The sequence below is a fragment of the Epinephelus fuscoguttatus genome, linkage group LG19 (genome assembly GCF_011397635.1).
Source record: "Epinephelus fuscoguttatus linkage group LG19, E.fuscoguttatus.final_Chr_v1".
In the NCBI taxonomy this organism is placed as follows: domain Eukaryota; kingdom Metazoa; phylum Chordata; class Actinopteri; order Perciformes; family Serranidae; genus Epinephelus; species Epinephelus fuscoguttatus.
Window position 1 is genome coordinate 34,632,097 of NC_064770.1, and position 21,933 is coordinate 34,654,029.

The 21,933-nt window shown below is 40.8% G+C and overlaps 2 protein-coding genes across 2 annotated transcripts; both read right to left on the reverse strand.

Moving 5' to 3' along the window:
- Nucleotides 1-7,279: 7,279 nt before the first annotated feature.
- On the reverse strand, nt 7,280-11,018 carry LOC125880182 (uncharacterized). The gene is made up of 5 exons (XM_049562495.1): nt 10,839-11,018; nt 10,204-10,284; nt 9,969-10,098; nt 7,706-7,810; nt 7,280-7,574 (listed from the first exon to the last, which is right to left on the reverse strand). Exons 1-5 carry the CDS (start codon nt 11,016-11,018, stop codon nt 7,492-7,494), a joined length of 579 nt encoding a protein of 192 aa, XP_049418452.1. The 3' UTR covers nt 7,280-7,491.
- A 2,546-nt stretch (nt 11,019-13,564) lies between these two features.
- On the reverse strand, nt 13,565-21,020 carry LOC125879157 (SUMO-conjugating enzyme UBC9-like). The gene is made up of 7 exons (XM_049560815.1): nt 20,697-21,020; nt 20,346-20,431; nt 20,098-20,181; nt 18,276-18,348; nt 17,836-17,945; nt 17,558-17,637; nt 13,565-16,551 (listed from the first exon to the last, which is right to left on the reverse strand). The coding sequence occupies exons 2-7, from the start codon at nt 20,409-20,411 to the stop codon at nt 16,488-16,490; spliced, it is 477 nt and encodes a 158-aa protein (XP_049416772.1). The 5' UTR covers nt 20,412-20,431; nt 20,697-21,020; the 3' UTR covers nt 13,565-16,487.
- Nucleotides 21,021-21,933: the final 913 nt, after the last annotated feature.

The following is a 21,933-nucleotide window of genomic DNA, read 5'->3' on the forward strand; positions in this document are numbered from 1 at the left end:
CTGGACGCCGTTAAGATAATAATTGCACTGAAAACAAGAAATACAAAGCACACCACATCCTGTTTCAATGACAACGTAAAGTGGGTTATATAAAGGGAAACTCGCACATTTGTCCTATGAAGTGGTTTAAGTCAAAGAAACTCTAGTTTAAAACTGAAGATTCGGAGGATTAAAGTGGCTCAAGCTACCAGATTTAGAACCGTGGGGTTACTTTAGATGCACAACACACAAGTTGTACAGCATCAAAACCGCTGCTGTTACAGCCGCAACCACTGCAGACACATAGACGTACTACTCTGGAGGGGAAGAGCAGAGGAAAGGAGGTTGAGAGTTAAAGCAGCAGCCTGCTCCTCACTCAAAGGTCACCTAACGTTTCAGTTCTGCAGCCACAAGAGATTTCTGATTGTTAGTTTGTTCGTCCACTGCTCATCAACCTATCTATCTATCTATCTATCTATCTATCTATCTATCTTTGACATTTTTAAAATATTTTATTTGACCCTTTTTTTTTTTACCAGATTCGCTGCAAAAAAAAGATTGAATAGTTTCATCAACGTAGGTAAAACTGGAGTAGGCAGAAATCTGAAAGAGGAACAAAAATGGCAGAATTTATTTATTGTTTTTCCCATACATTGATTCATTTAATTTTATATCATTGTACCGTTGCACGCAGCACGTTGGGTCAGCCCCTACTTGCCCCACTTTCACTGTTTGTCAGACCACAAATGACTCGCCGCCCCGCTGTCCCTTCATGTTCCTTCCTTCCTCCTTGGATTGTCACTACAGTAGGCAGCAACTCGGGGAAATAGACCTTCGGTCGGTGGCTGTAATGGCTTGTATTTAGCCAGTGCTGATGGTCAGCGGCAGCAGCCAGTGTAACCTGTGTAACGGCAGCAACAGAAAGTTTGCTAATCCAGCAGGGAATTGAGTTTGGATTCGAGTTGCTGTTACCACGGACTGGAGGTCTGTCTCTGTAGCTGCTGACCTCTCTCCTCCTGGCTAGGTGGTCTGTAGCAGCAGGAAGTGTGGTGGAGGACACACAGTGATTCGAGGCGCTCGTCTAACCTACATAAACATGAACTTGAAGCTGCAGCTGTGAGCCTTTGGCTTCGGTTTGCAGAAGGCTAAACTGTTAGCGACACTTCCTCTCCATCTCTGAAACACTTGCCGATATTTACACCTGTTTTGTTTGGTTTATTGTCAGACTCTGTTTTTAATTAGACCATCTTCCTTTTTTGGATTGCTTTGATGTGCCAGTGCTGGAATAGTAACTTTCTCTGCAGCGCTGTCCGCCATTGAATCCAGCTTTCACACATCTACATTTGTAGTAACAGCCAATAAGAACACCTTCTCTCTGAAATGGCCTGTGATTAGCCAAACGCTCCTGTTACAGCCTAGATTTTCTGAAGCCTGAAAACAGAGCCAAGGGGAGGTGCAGGAGTCTAGTTTTCACTCAGTCTTCTTGAATTACAACATCACTTAAGGGATTTATTTGGGGATTTTTGCCCAGTGATGCCGAATGAAACTGCCTACCTCAGTTTTAACCTTATGTAAGCTCCTATTGCTTATTCAATGGTAATAACTTCAAATATAAAGAAGGCTCTGGAAGTAGAATGCCCCATTTGTTACGTGTGTGATTTAGGCAATGTAAGAATTATTGTTTTATCATCATATTGAGTTTGAAATTAGGGTTTAGTTGAGAAATTAGGGGGTGTTAAGCTCGTCGCATTGTCGCTCTCAGTGCCTAAAGCACAACTTTCAGACAACAATTTGTAGGACACGGCTGCATTATCGGGACATCTGAGTGGTTATCTACTTTTCTTAAATAGATAAGATACCGATATCCCTAAGTCAAACAAAGTTCAGCCCCTTTTATCATCCCAGTAATTTCCGTAAAGTCCCTAATGCCAGGGCTTCCATGATGCAACGATATCTGATATAAGACTCATGCGTGCTGCTATCTGTACAAATTGATGTCTATCAAACTGTAAGATAGAGTCATTGCAGATGGAGCGGGGAGACAAAGGGATGGAGAGGCAGACAATCATCTGTAAGTGTCTCTTTTCACCCAGTTACATTCAACCCTTTGTAGTCAAATGCCAAAATCCGTGTGCAGACAGCAAAGCAGGGCACGCAGAATAGGTAAGATCAATCTTATGTTATTTACAAGTGTTCATTTCAGTTAAAGTTCAATGAAGGGCCATTGTGAAACACCCATCCACGCTGTACACAGATCTACAAACCACAAAGCATTCACCCATACAACTGTTGCAACACAACATGTTTGAACTCAGCTGTCAGTAGCTGCCTGGTTTGGGTGCCTGAGTATGTTTCAGGTCTGCAGTAGGCCAAAGAGTGATCAGATGCACCACCCACCCATACCCCTCCAACTAGTTCCTGCACCAATTTAGGTGTCAGCATCAGCTAGCAGAGGTAACAGGAGAGACAACGGCGAGGGGGGTTTGAAGCCGCAAAGGAAGAAGAGCTCACAGCTCTCGCTGAAAGGTCAGAGTCCGCCGTGTCTGAGGCTGGAAGCTGCCGAGAAGGCCATAGTGATGTTTGCGCTCAGACGGCAACAACAAAACAGTCTCCATCAACCACAAAGGCGAGGGGGGGGTGACTGGAGAGAAGGTGAGAACAATAACAAGGGAGGGCACAGTGAAGATGAAAAACCTGTCACTAAAAACAAACAAGAAAAACATGATGCAATGAGTAATGTTTACCGACATACTGCAGTTAATACAGAGCTAATTTAAAAACATCAAACCAGCTATCTCTGTTTTGCACTGTTTATTGACTCATATAGGCGGAGATGTCAACCACTAAAGTAAGAACAATTTCTGTAAGTACGCAAGGGGCCAGAGTTGACTAAGCTCAATATCCTGTTAGTGTACAGCCATGCTAACCGCTCTGGGAGGTGGTAAAGTTGTAGTTGCACAGTGGTGCTCTGAGCTAAATGCCAGAGGTGGGACCAAGTCTTTGTTTTGCAAGTCACAAGTAAATCTTCGCACTCAAATCCAAATTTCTTAACTTTGGATTTTGAGTTCTAAACATAACATTTTAACCCTTTGAATTCTGCAATAGAAGTGGTCCGCCATTGCCTTCATTGGTATTTTTGCTTATTGTGATGTCATGTCTTGGAGTATCTTCAAATCCCTCATATCCCTAACTATCTGTACAACCTAAGATAAAGGGTTATGTAAGCCAATAAACCATAAGAATTGATAAAAGTATTAAACTTGTGTCATTAAAAAAAAGAAATCGAACATGGTTTTACATCAGGAGAATGACTGTTCAAGCTATAATGGTTTTTATTTAGAATCGATTTAAAGGGCCAGTGTGTAATATTTGGCATGGTTTATTGTCAAATCTGAATCTGAATCTGAATATTCTACCCATTAATATGTTTATACAAGTGTATAATCGCTATAAAATAAAATTCGTTTGGTTTTCGTAGCCTTATAATTATGCTTTTATATATATATATAGCAAGGGCCTTGCTTAAGAGAGGTCGCCATCTTGCGCCGCCATGTATGTACGGCAGACCAAGCGGACAATCCAGCCAGCCAGAGAACGCGTCTTCGTTCGCGAACCAACGAAGACAGCGGAAGGAAGGAAGAAGGAGGAGGAAACAGCAGAGTGTTAGTAGTTCGTCGATAGAGAGTAATGAAAGGTTTTTTTAGTTATAAAGTTTGCGAATGGACCACACTTACCACGCAACAGGAGAGAATGAACCTGAACCATCATCTGTGAGGAAAAGAAGACGCAACTTCACTCCTTGTGATGCACTCTCTGCGGTGCTTTTCCTCCTGGTGATATATCTCCCCAACGATGGTAGCAGTAGCACTGAATCCCATTCTGTGCATTCAGCCTCTCTTTTCGCCCGCTCAGCATCAAACACATGGAGTTCCTCATCTGTATGCTCCGGCTCAAACAGGTATGGCTCTGGGTCTGTGTCCGCTACAAGAAACTCTTCAAAATCGTGTTCAAAGTCGTCCATTGCAGCTACTATAGTCCGGAGATATTGCTAGGCTAAATAAACAGCTGAGCTCTGTTACTACGCTGTCAGTCAGTGTGCGGGCTGGAGGTTGGTGGAGCAGAGAGGAGAGGGGGTACCCACTCAGTATGGTAAACGAGTATGTGTGTATGAAGTGTGTCTGTTACGCTAGAAGACTCAGAGTTTGGGACGGAGTCTTTTACCCCCTGGAGTGTTACCGGAGTTTCTGGAGTGCTCAAATAAACTGGCCTTTTTCCCGAACGCTCCTCTGGTCTCCTGCTTGTGAGGGATTCATTACAATATCGTGACATGGTTTAAATTTCTAAATAAACATTCACCTCGTCGCTAGATAGACCTACTCCTGAAAAACTCGTGCGCGAGGCTTTTTGTCCCTATGAGGCCGCCGTCATTTACCTGACAGGAGGGGTGAGCGAGTGAGCCCTGCAATCTAGAATTTGACCCCTGATGTCACTGTTTTCAACCCATTTTACACACTGGCCCTTTAATCAAGATAATGCAAACAACAATCTCCTGTGGCTGTTACGGTAAAATACCAATGTAATTACAGTGAAATACCACATTTGCCTAAGGTGATGTGATGACGGGAAGAACGAAGACTTAGTTTTCTGCTGCAAAAAGAATGAATGCTCTAGCTATTGTTTGAATATATTTGTTATACAAAACAATTTTTTTAAGTTACTTCCATCATTCCTCATGTGTCAGCTGTTTCCCCGCCTCCCCTTTGTTTCTTGTGGTTCCTTGTTTGTCTCTTTCTATGAGTGTTTCTCAAAGTCAAGGAAGGATCCTCAAACGGCCGAATTTCACGGAGGCTATGTCATCAGATCCTGCTGAGGGACCGTTCAGATGCTAAGGATCCTTCCAAATTTCCTCAAGGACTGAGTCCTTCTTTTAACGGAAATTCCAAGGACGCATGTGTGTATACTAAGCGGGTATAAAATCCCCACAATGCTTTGCATAGCTTTTGTATGCAAGTGAAATTACCTTGGGTATAATTTTTACAACTGGCGCTCAGAAACATTAGTTTTTCATGGTTCTCTCCTTCAGTTTGACTGGATGCTTTCAGATTGGTTCACAGTAAGTGGATCATCTGTGGAATAAAGTGTCGACTTGTTGGGAATGAATAGCGTTGATGTTAGCAGATTTGTGTAACACTTTTCAAATAACATACTTTTAATCTTTGGGCCTTGGGGGAAGGTATCAAATATTTTCAAGTATAAAGGCTCAAGTCCAAGTGAAGACACGAGTCATTGGTGGTAAGATCTAAGTCGAGTTGCAAGTCCATCCATCCATCCATCCATCCATCCATCCGGCGTTCTGCGCATGCACCACTTTTTCTTTCACAGGCTTTCACCCGGAAGAAGAAGGAGATGGCGTAGCAGCAGTGCCATAACTCCCAGAAAAACAAACAAACACCATGGCAACCGAGAAGTAGAAGACGCACTTCTGGACAGACAAGGAAACTAAATTCATGCTCCAACAGCTAAAGGAGCTAAACATTTTGAAGTTTATGGATGGCAGGAAAACTAGGATTTATTTAAACTACTTCAATATGTACTATATTAAAAAGGACACAGCGCCGCCCATCGAGGTGGAGTCAGACACACTTGACTGATTAAAATTAAAAGTCCTATGTTCAAAAGTTCCTATAGTCGAAGTAAGTAAGTATAATCAGGAACATGTACTTGAAGTATTGAAAATAAAAGTACCAATCCAGAAAAATCTAAATGATCAAAAATAGTTACCAATTAATTTTTCTTTCAATCAGCTAATTGATTTATCAGTTAATTGTTTTAGCTGTACTTCTCGTATGAACTGTTGGGTGGTTTAATTCATAACAAAACCTCATGTTTTATAAATTTTCTCATGCTTTTTGTGCGAAACTCTTAATATGTAATGTAACTAGTAACTAAAGCTGTCAGATAAATGTAGTAAAATAAAAAGGCTATAATATTTCCCCCTGGAATGAAGTGGAGCAAAAGTATGAAATGGCAAGAAAAGAACAGTACAAGTACCTTAAGTACAGTACTTGAGTAAATGTACTTTACTGATTACTGATAGTTTGTGTTCAACACTCTGAATTCTCCTGAGCACATGATACATGCAAACTGTCATGCCCAAATTTGCTTTACTAAACTGAGGCTAACAGAGACCTGTAGAAACCACAGCATGTACCTCACTGCACAGAGCTTCATGTGAGTGACACGACTTCAAACAGTGAGTCACTGCTATCCAGATCACCACCGACTGATGTCATCAGTTTATTGTGCGTTTTTGACTCATTGTATGCAACTTCAAACAGTCCACTTAACCTGCTTTCACTGTGTAGTACAGACTGGATCAGATTAGAGATACTTATCATTTAGGTAGCAGAGGCAGCAGGTTGTGACAAAAAGGCAGTTTCAGTGGTTTTTGTTGAAACCACCTCCATTCTGCTGCATTTACACATCACACGGAGAGACAAGTAACCCTTCAGCTACTGCTAGCTTTCAGCGGTTTATGACTTGTATGTGTTATGCAGAAGGGGGAGTATTTATATCTTTTACAGATGTAAGGTAGCAACACTACAGTGGAGAAATGAGTAAAAGTCCTGCATTCAAACTCTACTTAAGTTAAAGTAAAAAACTATTAGCATTAAAATATACCTAAAGAACCAACAGTAAAAGTTCTCACTGCAGATTGGCCAGTTTGAGAATCATACATATCACTGGCTTACAATTAATTGTTAACATTATTATTAATGTTGCAGCTGGTAAAGGTGGAGCTCTTAATTACTTTATACTTTATGTAGATTAACCCAGTGGTTCCAAACTGGTCCAACTGCAGGGTCCAGATTTGTCAGCAGTCATTGGATCAAGGTCCACACAGTTAAGTACACTCTGTGTCATAATTGCGTTTGGCCATGTCGTTCAGCTAGTTTGCTGTCTCTACCAGGTAGCTGTCCATGAGCCATTCACTTTACAGCAGGAAACGGCCCTTCAAAATAAAAACTCTGTGTCGGAAATTCCCTGCACTTTAAAATAAAGTGTGTTTTTTACAAACTTGACATGTTTGCAAGTCACCTGCGGTCCTTTAAAAAAAGGACTACATATCACAGCGACGCAGACCTCCTGTTTCTATATTTCCCTCAGTGGAAACAAAGCTTTTATTTACTTTTTTAAAAACAGGAACCTCTTTGAGACAGTTAAATGTGTTAATTTTCCTTCACACGTATTTTTAAAAATGCACATGCACAATATTGTTGCTGTTGCACAATAGCACCCAAATAATAACAGTTTGGCTGAACCTAAACCAAAGGGATATCACAGATATCTTTTGTCTCACCAAGTATCTTTTTAGTGGTATTTCATCTTTAACATAACCCTCCTCTTGTTTTGTATTGTTAAGCAACAAGCTTACAACATGCACAACTAAGCCAAGGTGTGAATCAAAAGCGTGCTGACTGCTGTTGTGGTCTCAGGGTGGGAGGCCGGACATCATTTTGTGGTGCTCTTTCCTCTTGCTTCTGTCAATATCTTGTCGAGTTTCTGGTTCATGATGTTTCTCTCTGTCCACTGGACTGCAGATGAATTATAGAAACACATGTTAGGAACAGAGAAATTTATTTTAAAATAAAAAACACGTTAGACCAAATAGAGCAGAACAATGAAAGAGAAATAGAGAGACGGAGGGACAGGAAAGAGCGTTTACCCATTTCGTCTGTCTTGTGGCCGTACCAGTGATCAGGAGGCCATGCAGTCAGAGGGTGGTGGATGTAGGAGTCTCTGGAGACAGACTTCCACGTTAAAGGAGCTCCTGGAGGCAGAGGGTTCAAAGATGGGAAAAGGAGGAAAATGTGTAAAAGAATTGAATTTTTTTCAAACTTGAGAAGATGAAATTCACTCTTAGGGGCTCTGAAGACTATTTCTACAAGAGATGGAAATGCTTGATAGTTTATTTTAATAACCTTTGAACACTCCCTCCTGAACAGCAAAGAAATATCATGTAATTGTAGATTACTGCTATTCACTCTTACACACTGTTACTCAAAAGACCTTCGCCTCTTTTTTCCTTTCATTCATTTGATTTACTTATCCTAGTTTTTTCTACTGTACTTTATTTTTGAAAGAGCTTAAAGGGACATTTGACCCCAAAATCAAAAATACATATTCTTCCTCTAACTTGTAGTGTTTTATCAATCTAGACTGTTTTGGTGTGAATTGGCACTGGTGCTCAAAGTGGCAAAAAATTACACTTAAAAAACTCAACAGCAAAGTCTCTCTCTTTAGAAATCATGACTGGGTTACTCAAAATAACACGGACCACTTTGTGAGCAATTTCATGTAGGAACTATTTATTTCTATGAAACTACACCCACACACTGTATCACTGTGCAGAGGTAAGCATGCGTCTACTGCTAGCTCTCCTAGCACCACTATTTATACCTCTATGTCGTATCAACGCTGACCTATGTTGTAGCCTTACGTGTACCTCTCCAGTAATGTAACTACACGTTGCAGCAGCACAGACCTCCTGTCTGTTTCTGTAAGCTGAAACCATTTCCCTCAGTGGAAACAAAGCTTTTATTTACTTTAATTTCACAGATAAGAAACAATAAATTGTGAAGACAATAAAGCCTCCACAAAAATAGCATTTTAGGTCTTGTGTGTGATTTATCCTGGCTTCATATGAGCAGAGGAAATCTCCGCTAGTCGCAAGGCTAATTTATACAATGTAAAATGCACATAGGCTTGTGCTAATAACGTTAGCATGTTGTATTTGTTTGGATAACGTGTTTAGTATAAGACAGTTGTTTTGTCAGTGAACCTTGTGAGTTGTAATGGAGCCAAATTTTGTACCGTTACCTTTGTTAAATGTTGCTGTTGATCCTGGTTTCATATGAGTAGAGGAAAAGTCTGCTAGCCACTAGGCTAATTTATACAATGTAAAATGCCATAGGCTTGTGCTAATAACGTTAGCATGTTGTATTTGTGGGGAAAATGTGTCCAGATAAAGACAAGTGTTTGTCTGTGAATGCTGCGAGTTATAGTGAAGCTGATTTGTGTACTGGGGTTTGAAATTGTCTCTATTAAGCCATGTTTAATGCGTGTTTAATGTGTGTTTAATGTGTATTTAATGTGAGTTTTGAATCAACTAAACTTTACAGCACTCCACAGAAACCCTGCTGCTAACTAGTGTTTTGGAGGTGTGTTTACATGCTCGCCCGTTGCCCATGAATAGATGCAAACCTTCCCCTGCACTGTGAAGAAAAAGATAGGGCGAGGCCAGATGTATGTGGCGGGAGACGTTTTAGGAACTGCTTTTTATCTGGTGCCAGTGTTCCTGTAATATAATTAAAACCCAACAAGTTTGTGAGACAAGTGATGTTTTTTTCGTAATCTACTTGACAGATTCAAATCCATCATCAGTTCAAGTCTTATGACTGGTTTGCTCGCTCCATGTGAAAGCATCTTTCATCAGACGAGCGTAACCCTTTACGTGCTTGTCCCTGTATAGTTACTGCTTTCACTCACAACACAGCAGTTTCATTTTCCCTGAAATGTTACTAGGTCTTGAAGTGAGAAATTGGAGGTACAGATTTCCTTGAATACTTATACCTGCTCTCTTTCATACATGACTCCATGCAGGAAATGTTCCTGAACATTTCAGGATGAAAGAAGCATATGTTTTTGTGTCACACTGCCCTGAATAATTCAGCAGGACAAGACAGGTTGTGTTACGACTACTCCACTACTTCCCTTGATTTACGATCAGTGTCATCCACGTGGCCCCTGCCTGTAAAATATTGTTAATATCATGTTAACCTCACAACATATTGACAGCAGTGTGTTGATTAATAGAAGCTGTACTCTGGACAGCTGAAGACAGAGTGTGCACCCACTCAAACTTAAAGTCATTTGTATACTGAAGGAGGCCTTATAAGAAAATTAAAACATACTTATGATGTACAGACCTGGAAATATGTTGGTGCGAAGACAGTGGCCCAAACTGTGATAGCTGTGAGGGCTCGAAACAGCTGATCCAGGATCACCATAGTGAGGAAGCGATAGGGATGGCACCTGAGGGCTTTGTACTGTCCTCACCTACAACACAGCGTGTTCAGAGGAAATCATATCTAACAGCAACACGTTGTTAACATGCAACAGAGAGGGGGAGAAGAAGAGAAGAAAAAAACACCATGTTCTCACCTGTGTGTTTACTGGTTTTGTGTCTTTTCTGTCAATTGAGGTCATACCGAGACGATAAACCGCACGAGAGGTGGGCTGAAACTAAAGGTGTTAAATTTCTTAAGAATGTCATGCAAGACACCCGAGAACAATAGGTTTCACTTCTGGACAGGGAAAAAAAAAGACAAAAACTGTGACATTTTAAGAGAAATGATCAGCGGTGTGCAAAAAAAAGTTAGGTGCAAGAATTTTCTTTGCACAATCATGATGTTATTTGCTATTCAGAGCTGTATAGTTAGTGGTGAGGTTGCCAGTTGGATAAATTTCTTTTGGATTAAAAATATTATTGCAGGGAAGAAGGATATGTACTGGCCCAAACTATGTTACGACAAGATATGTGTGGATACATTAAACTCTAGTAGAGTGTAAGTAGACAGGATTGATTCATTGTTGAGCTCAGTTTTCTACGGATGCCAATTGACCCTAGTTTCCATTGGATGAAATCTGCTAAATCTCTTTAAACAGAGACCAGTTTGTATAGTTTGAAACTGGTCACACATTCAGCAAAAACTCCCAAACCACCTTCTAAGGTAAACTAACTAATGCCTTACACCCCTTCTGGGGTATAGGCCGTCGACAAGGGACCTGCAGAGTACCCGATCGCTGGCTTTCTTTTTTATCTGTGACCAGGTGTATCCCATCTTCTTGCCTGCAGATCCCTTCTCCAGGTGTTTCTTGGCCAACCTCTCTTTCTCTTCCCCTGAGGATTCCACGTCAGAGCCTGTCCAGTGATGTATGACATCCCCATCTAAGGCAAACCGGCACAAGATGATCATGGAGTGTTTCCCTCTCGAATATCTGACCCGTTTGCTTCACTCCACAAAGGGACGACTCATGAAAATATGGACCCCATACCTCCTTTTCTCAAACTATACTGTGGCTTAAATACTGTGCTCGACTAACTATAGTTCAATCAGGAGAGACTCATTTTTATAGTAAAAAGAATATTTATGAACATGTGCACATTAGAATGAAAAACGTGGGAAGACTTTGGTGATTAGACCCCATCGAGACGGGTTGATATAAGGAGGGTGATGAATCCATAGTCGAATAGCGAAGCCCCAATGTCTTCAAACAAGTACTTCCGAATTGGATATAATGACTAAGTGAGTAAAGGCCAATAATGGAACAGCTGGAACAGTCTGGTAAGTTCAGAAAACTGCATCATTTTATTGTAATATAGACTTTAAAAACCAGGAAAAGACGAGACTTGCAATATCCGAAATCTTAGGGTGCGATCACACCGAGATGAAATGCTAGAAATGCAACACGAGTAAAACCATTGTTTTCCTATGATACGGCGCGTCTGACCGGCGTTCAAGCGTCTTTTTAGACGGGCGTTTTTCTGGCTTCTTGTTAGACGCGCATTTTTGTAGACGCGTGTTTTTAGACGTACATTTTTAGATGTGCGTAGACACTGAAAAGTTAAAATATTTTCAACTTTTTGAGCGTCAGACGCCAGTAGCTAGCACGCATTGAATAAGCGCTTCCAGTGTTTCAAGCGTCTTTGAAGCATCCGCATTTCTAGCATCTCATTTCTGTGTGATCGCCCCCTTAGACTATGTTCAGTCTCTATTTGATCACGTCACTGTTTTAATCTTTTTGTGAAGCACTTTGGTCAACGTTTGTCATTTTTAAGCATGCTTTATAGATGAACCTGACTTGACTTAAGCCACATTTGTACTCAAACTCTTCTTGGATGCTGGTTATTTTTAACTATATACTTTAACCGGATGAAGGATTTTAAGTCATCAGACCTCTGCAGATTTAAGTTACCAGAGAAACAAGCTGAGCAGACGTTAGTGGCAGCTGGGCTCCAACCCCTGCCTTGTCAAATAGTGGTGGAGAAACAATGATGTTAAACATACACTGATCAAAAAACACTTAATGGTCACAGTCTAACACCAAGTCGGTTAATCTTCAGGGATATCAATGTGTCCATGTAGGAAGCACAAGTGATTGTGAATCAGTTTCAGCTGCTTTGGTGCAAATCAAAGTGACAACAGGTGCAAAGGAGAGGCAAGAGCAAGACAACCCCCCAAAAAGGGACAGTTGCTTCCTCCTTATCCTTCCTGATTCTTCTCTAGTGTGGTCTTCTGCTGGTGTCCTTGTGGCTACTGGTAGCATGAGGCCGTACCTGCAGCCCAATCAGGTCGCACATTGGTTCCTCCTGGTGCAGGACAACGCTCGGCCTCATGTAGCCAGAGTGTGTAGGCAGTTCCTGGATGACGAGGACATGGATGCCACTGACTGGCCCTCTTGTTCCTCTGACCTAAATCCAACTGAGCACCTGTGAGACATTATGTATCGCTGCATCTGACGCTGCCAAGTGCCACCACAGACTGTCCAGGAGCTGACTGATCCAGGTCCGGGAGGAGATCCCCCAGGACCCCATCTGCCGACAGGAGCATGGCCAGACATTGTCAGGAGTACATGCAGGTACGTCAGGGCTGCACACACTACTGAGTCACATTATTAGTTGGCTCAACCTGTGATTTCAGTTCTTTACTTTGATTTTTGGTGTGATTTTGAATCTAGCCCTCAGTGGGTTGATGATTTTGGTTTCCATTCATCGTAGTTACGTAATTTTGTTCACAACAAATTATACGATGTACACTGGGAAAGATTTTCAACTTGATTAATTCATTCATTAAGATCTGACGCGTGACTTAAGAGTTCCCTTATGTTTTTTTGAGCAATGTAAATCTGCCTTGTCCAGTTTTTTTTTTCTCACATTTGAACCACTAGGTTGTTTGTTTTGGATGAGGAGGAAAACTGCGGATAATTCGGTTCCCGGTAAAAACCTCTTGAATGTCTGGATCTTAAGTAACAGAGAAAAAAGGTGAGCGCACGTTAGCAGGAGCTGGACCAGAACAGCGTCTGAGACACACTGATTTTTATTGTAAAACTGCTTTACTCATTGTTTTTACCGGTTTTATTCACCTGGTTTGTTTGTTTGGGAGAGAGTGAGACCTCTGTGGATCATTTTGCTGCTGGTACACTGAAAATGTTTAATGTACAAAGAAAACAAAATTTCATTGTTGTCATAGATGCTGTTTATTACTGCAATATTTCTAGGAATAACACTGGAAAAAAATCTGTTTCTTCAATCTTAAACGGTAATGTGAACGAAAATATAAAGACCTTTTAAGGCCTTACATTAAGGAATTTAAGACTTTTTAAGGACCTGTCGACATCCTGTGAACCCAATTTAATTTTTTCGAGACCACTTCAAACTTGAAATTTGTCTCTTTCGCTCTCCTGAAATTCAAACACTTGACTTTTCCTGTAAAAACTCCAGTTCTAAAGAAATTTACAGGCGTTCTTAGTTCTTTTATTCAACTTTATTTCACAATTTTATGCCATTTATTGTGTTCTTTGTCATAATACCACACACAAATGTCAACTGGCTAAAACAATATAAAACATAACTTCCACAATTTCTCATTATTTATATTATGTACATGCACTCATATATTCAGAGGCAAAAAAATCTCAGGCCTTCGCTTAACTCTCAAGTGCTCTTTCATCTGTCGTCCTTGCTGGTTGAGAGGCCATTCCAATGAGGATCCTTCAGCTCGTGTTCGCCAGAATCAACGTGAAGATTTAACAGTTTTTTGATTTGTACAGGTTTGAATGTGTTTTGTGAGCGCGGTGGGAGAAAATAACCAAAAGCGATGGCGTGCTTTTTCTAACTGATCAGGTGCTGAAACGAACACACATCAACAGTTTGTGTTACTTTTACATTGCTGCTCCTCGTCTACCTCGTACTGTGGCAGTTTGGGAAGCAGATAACAAACTGGTGTTGAATGTGCGTGAAGTCCAACACCAACACAGTTTCACTCCCAGTTGGTTGACTTAAAGAATCTGAAGGTTATCTTGGCTGCACTGCAATAAAAGATGATTTAAACTTATAGAGGGAAGCAAAGCCCCGACCCACGTGCCCCATTTGTCACCTGTTAAAAAAAAAGAGCCTGATTTCTGATAGGGCGCTCGACACTTATGATACTTGTCGCTCAACAGATTTAACAGTCGTGTATTGTTTTCAGTGTATGTTTCAGCAAAAGGCTTGAAGTCTCCATGGTGACCAGAGACCTGAGTCTATTTCTGTTGCGTTTAGTAAAGCGTTATCTACACAGACAGCTGTTTAAAATCACAAACATCCTGCTGTGTATGTTTTCACCTTGTTAAATGTATCTCCAGGTTTCCCACAAATTTATCTGTAGCAGCCAGCCACGATAAAAACATCTACAGCCACGTTTTAATCTATGATTTTTGGAGCTGGACCCTTCTTTAGGAGCACTGTTGGAATATTTGTACTGTTTATTGCTTCACTCTGTCACACACCGTGACAGTGAAACTTAACCGTTAATTGTGCAGGTTTTAAAGTTTGCTTTCACTCGCCTCTGCAAAGGCTCCTCTAATCCATCCATCTGATCTGATCAGCTCTGATCGGATCGACTGGTCAATTATCCACCCCACAAACCGGAAAAAACTGTGGGGAAAAAAGGAAGTCTGAAGTCATGAATTCAGAGAGCGATTCTAATTCTGTGGGAAGCACTGATCTACACTGATTGATCAGCTCCCTGTCAATCATCAAGCTTCTCCTCCATGATGACAGTTTGCAGACATATTTGAGGCTGACTCAGGGGCAGTTTGACGACCTGCTGTCTATCATCGGGCCGTATAGCTCCGAGTATCCAACAGCTGCGACCACCAGTTTCTCCTCCGCTATTTACCAACTGTAAACTTGTTTTCATGACCACCACAGAAGACCTGCTGCCTCTCAAATGATCTGATTTGACAATGGGGAAAAAAGGCAAAGTAATAGAGAGATGACGTCGGGCGTTTGTCAAATCGAGGAGTTCAGAACGCTCCTGCAAAAACGTCAGGCGCCTAGAGCACAGAAACACAAGGCATGTCACAACGCGACGCGGGCAAGAAGCTTCATTCTCATTAAAAACAATTACAAAAAGCCGCCTCCAGCTGCTAGAACACTTTCTGTGTGATCTGGGCTGCAGGTATCAACATGTTCTTATACACGCAATTATTGTTATGTCGACCTTTCCATGAAGGTGAATAAAGGCGTATAAGAGGGAGGTTTTTTTTTGCATGGCCCATCTAACCTGCCACCGGTAGGACACTGTAAAAAAACAATCCTATTTTGATGCGAAGAAGCGGCTCCAGCCGTTTTACTTTTCCATATTTTGACGTCATGTTAGAGCAGGTTAATCAGAGTATACACGGCTGCATGTAAACAGAAATATTAGTGGAATATTCATTTTCATTAGCCATGTAAACAGCTTAGTAGTGGTAGTTTTTCAGAATATGAGCAAAAAAAATTGTGCATGGAACTGTATTTATTGTGAGACAAACTCCTCCATGTTTCCTGTCAAATACATTATATCTGTCGAGTGACACTCATCAAACGTGGGTGAGCGCGCTACCATGAATCAGGCTTAACTCGTTCCCTCTCTGAGGCGAACAGAGCGTCACTTCCTGCCACCACAACTGCCACAGTTTAGCTTCAAACCAATATGCAAGTGCCAGGATTGTCTTTTAATTAAATTTGACATGTTGACATTTTTCTTTTGAAGTTTCTCTGGAAACTCAGATGTGAGGGATATGTGATAAAAATGAAACAAGGGATCAGGAGCACAGTGGGACTTCCATTATCAGCTTTGTCCCATTTTATGCCAATAGTCATGAAACACTATCTACAATACTTCTCGGGTTTGATATTAAAAAAACAAAACTGTAAGTTTAAGAAGAAACTAGATCTCCTTTGCCACAAATGGCTGAACTATACAGAGAGTGGTCTGGACATCTCATTTCTACAGCTCTGTTGATAGATAATTATGATTTACAGAATGAATGGAGGCATGAGTGAGCTGAGCAGCACTCATGACCAAACTGGAGATATGGATTATACAAGAGTTACAAATAGCAAAGGTCGTGCTGACAGTTCTAGGACCCTCAGCTCTTCATTAAAAATGCATAAATATTTTCTGAAGAAGGTAAAATTATGAACTTAAAGAACTTTATTGACCCTATTGAACTCTTCCTGTGCAAACAAAAAAAAAAGGAAGAAAAGAAAAGCAGGCTTCCCTTGTCACCTGTGTAATCGTATGATAATACTCAAAACTGGATTCTTATTGGAGTGGTCCATCAGGTGCTGCCTGCCTCCTGGTTGTAACCTCCATCAGTTCAGGCTGCTCAGGCGGAGTAGAGGCCGGCGCTCCTCTCTATGTGGGGGCAAACTTCTTGGCCTGTGCCCTTACTCGCTTCTCATAGTCCATCCTGTTCTGACTGAAACACAAAGAGATAAAGGCATTTTAAACCAGGCTACTGGTAGTTACAAATGAATTTAGAGGTTCCACATCCAAGATAACATATCAGTGTATAAAGTACTGAAGGAACAGGAAATATTTCTTTTATTCTTTTGTGTTATGACTTGACTTTGCTCTCCAGAGGTCTGTACCATGACTTATCTTAGGAGAGGCGTACTGCCCTGACTCATGACACTGATTCATGACCTTTGAATGAAATTGTCACTTTTAAACCAGGACGCTTAAGGGGATAGTTCAGATGTTCTGAGGAGGGGTTGTATGAGGTACTTACTTATCCATGTTACCCATAATGTATTATGTGCAGTACGTGTCAGTTGGCATGCCCCCAGTTTGAAGCAGACAGGAACTAAGCTTTCTGACAGGGAAGCCATTAACGGATGCAGTTCCCTATCTTTGCTTTTGTCAAATCCGCCAGACTCCATTGAGAAAAACAGTAATTTTAGCTCACTGAACACAGCAGCTGCTGGTTTAACGCTGCTTCAGTCAGTTAGTTAGTGTTATTGTGTGACTTCGGTGAATCTGAACTAACCCTTTTAAACACCAAAGTCACACAACGACACAAGCATAATAACTGATTGAGGCAGCAGTAGACCAGAAGCTCCTGTGTTCAGCGGTGTTAAATTACTGCTTTTCTCAATGGAGTCTGGCTTTGGGGACAGGACCATAACGGCTTCAATTCCCTGTCGGAAATCGCAGTCTGACAGCAAGGTAAAGCAGTGAAAATATTCTCAACATCGAGCACACTTTGAACTGATATTGATTTTTTTAGTTGGCTAACATACGTTTTGCTGCTGCCTCCATCCACAGCAGTACATCCTTTAGCTTTCACGGTGGTACTCCTGCCTGCACCAACACATCATCCCTTTAACCCACAGCCTTAAGTATTGCCCTTTGTTTAGTGATAAAAAATAAATACAATTTGTGGGTCTACTGGTGAGTGAAGTCGTCAAAGCAGCCACACTTACCAGTAAATTGTGTAAGCCTCTGCTTGTGCTGGGTCTTGAATGTTGGGCTCATTCAGCAGCTCCTGGATACCCAACAGGATCTGGCAACACAGGCAACAAGAGAGCAGTCAGTGTGAGAGTCTACTGGTTTATTTGAAGCCCACAGTTACCCCTCCTGGATCCACACAAGACAAAAATGTTGCGTCAAGTCAATGCAGCGTACAATTAGAAGACTCTACCCGCTGCAACTGCATATTGTTACGAGGTAAAGAGAGAGAGAGATTGAAGAGGGTTCAGACCTGTTTGATGGTGATGGCAGGCCTCCAGTCTTTGTCCTCCTCCAGGATGGACAGACACACGGTGCCGGATGGGTAGACATTTGGGTGGAATATTGGTGGCTCAAACTTGCCTGAGGGGAGGTCATTGGAAAGACGGTGAGACTCTTCAGACTGACATGGGAAGATTTCCATTACATATATGTAACAAATGTCCTGCTAGAGACTCAGAATAAATCTTTATTTCAGAAATGGATTAGTAACACTGCACCTTCAAACTCTTCTGTAGCATCATTTAACTTTACCAGACAGGGATTATATACATAGTGTTTAGCACACAATGTGCACTATGTTTCTGAAACTCCAAACTCTTATTTCCTGAACTTCTCCTCTTTCATTTTGAACAGACAGCTGCATGTAAATGTCAGAGTGAAACTATCTGACAGGTGTGGAGTGGTACTCACATTTGGGTGGTGAGGAGGGGTAGTCATCTTTGAACAGCATTCTGAGTTTATAGAGTCCTCCCTCCCACAAGGTCTGATGAAAGAATACAGAGAGAATAACTGCTAAATACAAAATGATATTAAACAAATGGAAAGGACTACAATAAGGTAGAGATACGAGAAGGACCTTCGAAACATGCTTTGCTTAAAACACTCGGAGACACTTGGAAGTGACCTTCACACTATTAACTTCAGACACTGCGCCTTTTATTTCCAAAACATATTTTAGTGCAAGGCCTTTACGATAAAATGAACTTGATGTGCTACAATTTCTTGCTGATATCTGTCATTTCAGTGTCATTTTTTTATGTTGTTCCTGACACATGACCTGGTCACCGTTACAAAGAGAGACAGTTGTTACACGTGCAGAATGACCTACATTACAATAAAGGACAATCCTTTAAGAAGCTGCCATGACAGTGACTTTGAATGCAGGCGTGCGAACAGCATACAGACCGTGTCACTGCCACTCTTTGGCACTTATTTCCCTTTCAGCTACAGCATAAACAAACACTGCTACAAAAAAAATATAAAGGAGCCCATTTAATGTGTTTATGTTGTCACGTTTGATAAAGCTGTAATGAATAATGGATTCACCAGTTGGCCATCAATTATTAAATAAATCACTAACTCATTGGATATTAATTAATAACTGATAATTTTGTGATTGTGGACAAAAGAAGATAATTGAGGATGTAGATCTTGGGCTTTGGGAAATACTAATCGACATTTTTCAACATTTGCTGACATTTTATAAACCAAAAAAACTAATTGACTAATAGAGAAAATAATCAATTGATTAATAAACAATGACAAAAATTGTTAGCTGCAGCCCTAAAGTTAGAAATAATCTATGTAAGGGATAACTTACAATGAACGGGTCATTATTGCAGTCTGTTAATCATAACAGTATACATTGGTTGCATCTATTTGCAAGTTATTGTTTGTTTGTTACTCTTATATGTTTGAATGTTGTTTGCCAGTTTTTACATCTTGAACCCTTACTGTAAACTAGTTTTATGTTTCCTAGCTACTGTTAGCTAGTCCCCTGTACCCCTTCTGTGCAGAGTCTGCATGTTCTCCCTGTGTCAGCGTGGGTTTCCTCCGGGTGCTCCAGCTTCCTCCCACAGTCCAAAGACATGCAGGTTAATTGGTGACTCTAAATTGCCCGTAGGTGTGAATGTGAGTGTGAATGGTTGTCTGTCTCTATGTGTCAGCCCTGTGATAGTCTGGTGACCTGTCCAGGGTGAACCCTGCCTCTCGCACAATGTTACGCTAACTAGGTGTTATATGTTGTACCTTACTAATATCTAGTTTATATTTAGTTTTGAATCTGCTTTACATTGCATTTTATATTAGCTATACATAGCTTTTCTACTTTATGTTAGTCCTTGTATGCTGCACAGCAATTTCCCTTCAAGTTAAATAAAGTTAAATCTTTTTTATGTTGTCTACACACCTGTATATGCACATACACACATATACAGTGCAGTTATGATCATAGACTCTACAGGACGAATTTTTCCATCAATACCATCTTTTCTAGATCTATATGGGCAGGATAATGTACAGCCAGCAGGTCATTATTTCAGGGTGATGCATGACCCGTCCTGTCAGGGTTTATTCTGCAATAATGACCCGCTTGCTGCACATTATCACCGACATGGCTCGCAAAAGTAATGTAGTTCTTAATGTATTGATAGGGTCTATGGCTGGTCATTGTGGGACAGATTAGAGTAGGAGGTCCACTTTGATTTCTGCCCTGCGGCTGGAGCTAACTTACTCCTTTCTTCCCTGGGATGGCACACTCCCAGTTCATCAGATTCATGGTGCCATCGGGGTTCTTGGTGGGCACAGCAACAAAACCCTGTGTTGTTTACAGGAGAAACAAAACGTCATTGAGAAGCCTGAGTGGCAGGTGACCACACTGTAATCAGTTTGCATGAGTAGCATTCACGAACGTTAGGAAATTAATCAAAGAAACACGGTGAAACATTGATGTTAAATGAGGGGAAACATGCTGCAGCTTACAAACGGGTGGTCTTTTCTCCAGGCTTTGCGCTCCTGGGACAGTCTGCTAAGAGCGATGCCAGACATTGCTGCTCATCAACGCCTCCCTGTGGAAACACAACCACCAACAGATTAATTATTCAATTAAAACTGTCCGCAGATTAGTACTGTAACGGTACTCCTATTATGTTTCTTGAAAACAGCAATACACGTTAGCTATTCACGACGAAACGTTAACATTGATTGACGTATATTGTTTATAAAGACAACAGAAATATCAAGGTTAATTTAGCCGCTAAAATCCCCTAAGAATGAGCTAAAAATTCTTCAACACTTGCAAACAACCTACGAGATCATTTCACCTGAACTTACCTCTGATTTTATTCGGCTAAATATCGGAATTACGTGGGTTTGAGCACGTTAGCTTGATTGCTTCGCTAATGCTAACGTTGCTGCTGTGTTGACGGCGACCGTTAAAAAAAACCACACACACCCTTCGACGCTCAAAAACAAAACTATTGTGTCAGTTAGGGCGAAAATAACCAAACCGAGTGAAACCTGGATTTTATCAACATTCCCCAAACAATCTAATCCACATATATTGGTGTTATTTTTGACAATATAACACAGTTGAGTAAAACAATGTGACTCGTTACACCGTTTCGGCAGCTAGCCTATCGCAAGAAAGGACCCCAATTTGTTTATTTCGTGAGGACCTTCAGGCAGTTCACGGGACTCCTCAGAGACAGACGTCACAAGATGTCCGCCATGTTTGTTGTGGCATTCATACTGGGTAATTCAGGCGTTTGGATGATTCAATAAATTTGAGTCACGCAGCCTAAACGAATCACCTTTCATTTCCCATTTTACACTATTGTAATCCTAGGTATTCTTCTTCTTTCTTTTTCAGATATCCTCAGCTGTAAACTCAAGCCAATAGTCCTGATGGTGGCGCTACAGCAAGCGTCTAAAGTTCAAAACTTTGAACCATATGTGCTACAACTTCACAACTTTCATCAAACTGTAGCCCCAATACTGAAGAAACTTTTGTACATTTAAACCTTTTAAAATTATGAAGTTCATCACTCTGTTTTTTCAAAAACTGTAAAACTTCTTAAACCTATCTCCTCCCACAATTTTTGCTCACTTGACACCAAACTTGCTACAGAGCATCTTCAGACTGTCCTACAAAAACTATGTTTCTCAGATTTTTGATTTATCAAAAACGGAGCCGAAAGTGCATCAAAATGTTTGACTGTAAACGGTACTGTAAACATATACATGCAAATTCTTGCTAAATAAATCTCCAATGTTCCTGAAAAAAATGACAAAATTCTAGAGTCATGGTAGATGATGTGTGGCAAATTTCAGAATTTTATCTCAAAAACTGAATTTTTCACAGCATTTTGAATTTTCCTCTAATGTGAACAATTGGAGTCAATGTAAAAATGGTCATTTTAAACATCAGTTTTTCACTAATGGAGCAAATCAATCATTGTTACAAACAAATTACCAACATCTCCATGCTGTCTAGATGCAATATGTGTATTTTCAGATTTTTGTTTCGATAACTGAATTTTTTACAGTGATTTGAAATCTGCTTTTCCAT

Bases quoted from the DNA above. Each gene is read 5' to 3' on its own strand.
- LOC125880182 (XM_049562495.1), bottom strand. From the start codon at position 11,018: ATGATCATCTTGTGCCGGTTTGCCTTAGATGGGGATGTCATACATCAC. The intron at 10,099-10,203 runs GTGAGAACATGG...GCTGTGTTGTAG, and splicing joins CAAAACCAGTAAACACACAG to GTGAGGACAGTACAAAGCCC. The intron at 7,575-7,705 runs GTAAACGCTCTT...ATTCATCTGCAG, and splicing joins CCACAAGACAGACGAAATGG to TCCAGTGGACAGAGAGAAAC.
- LOC125879157 (XM_049560815.1), bottom strand. From the start codon at position 20,411: ATGTCTGGCATCGCTCTTAGCAGACTGTCCCAGGAGCGCAAAGCCTGG. The intron at 20,182-20,345 runs GTAAGCTGCAGC...TAAACAACACAG, and splicing joins GGAGAAAAGACCACCCGTTT to GGTTTTGTTGCTGTGCCCAC. The intron at 17,638-17,835 runs GTCTGAACCCTC...CTGTGTTGCCAG, and splicing joins CTGCCATCACCATCAAACAG to ATCCTGTTGGGTATCCAGGA.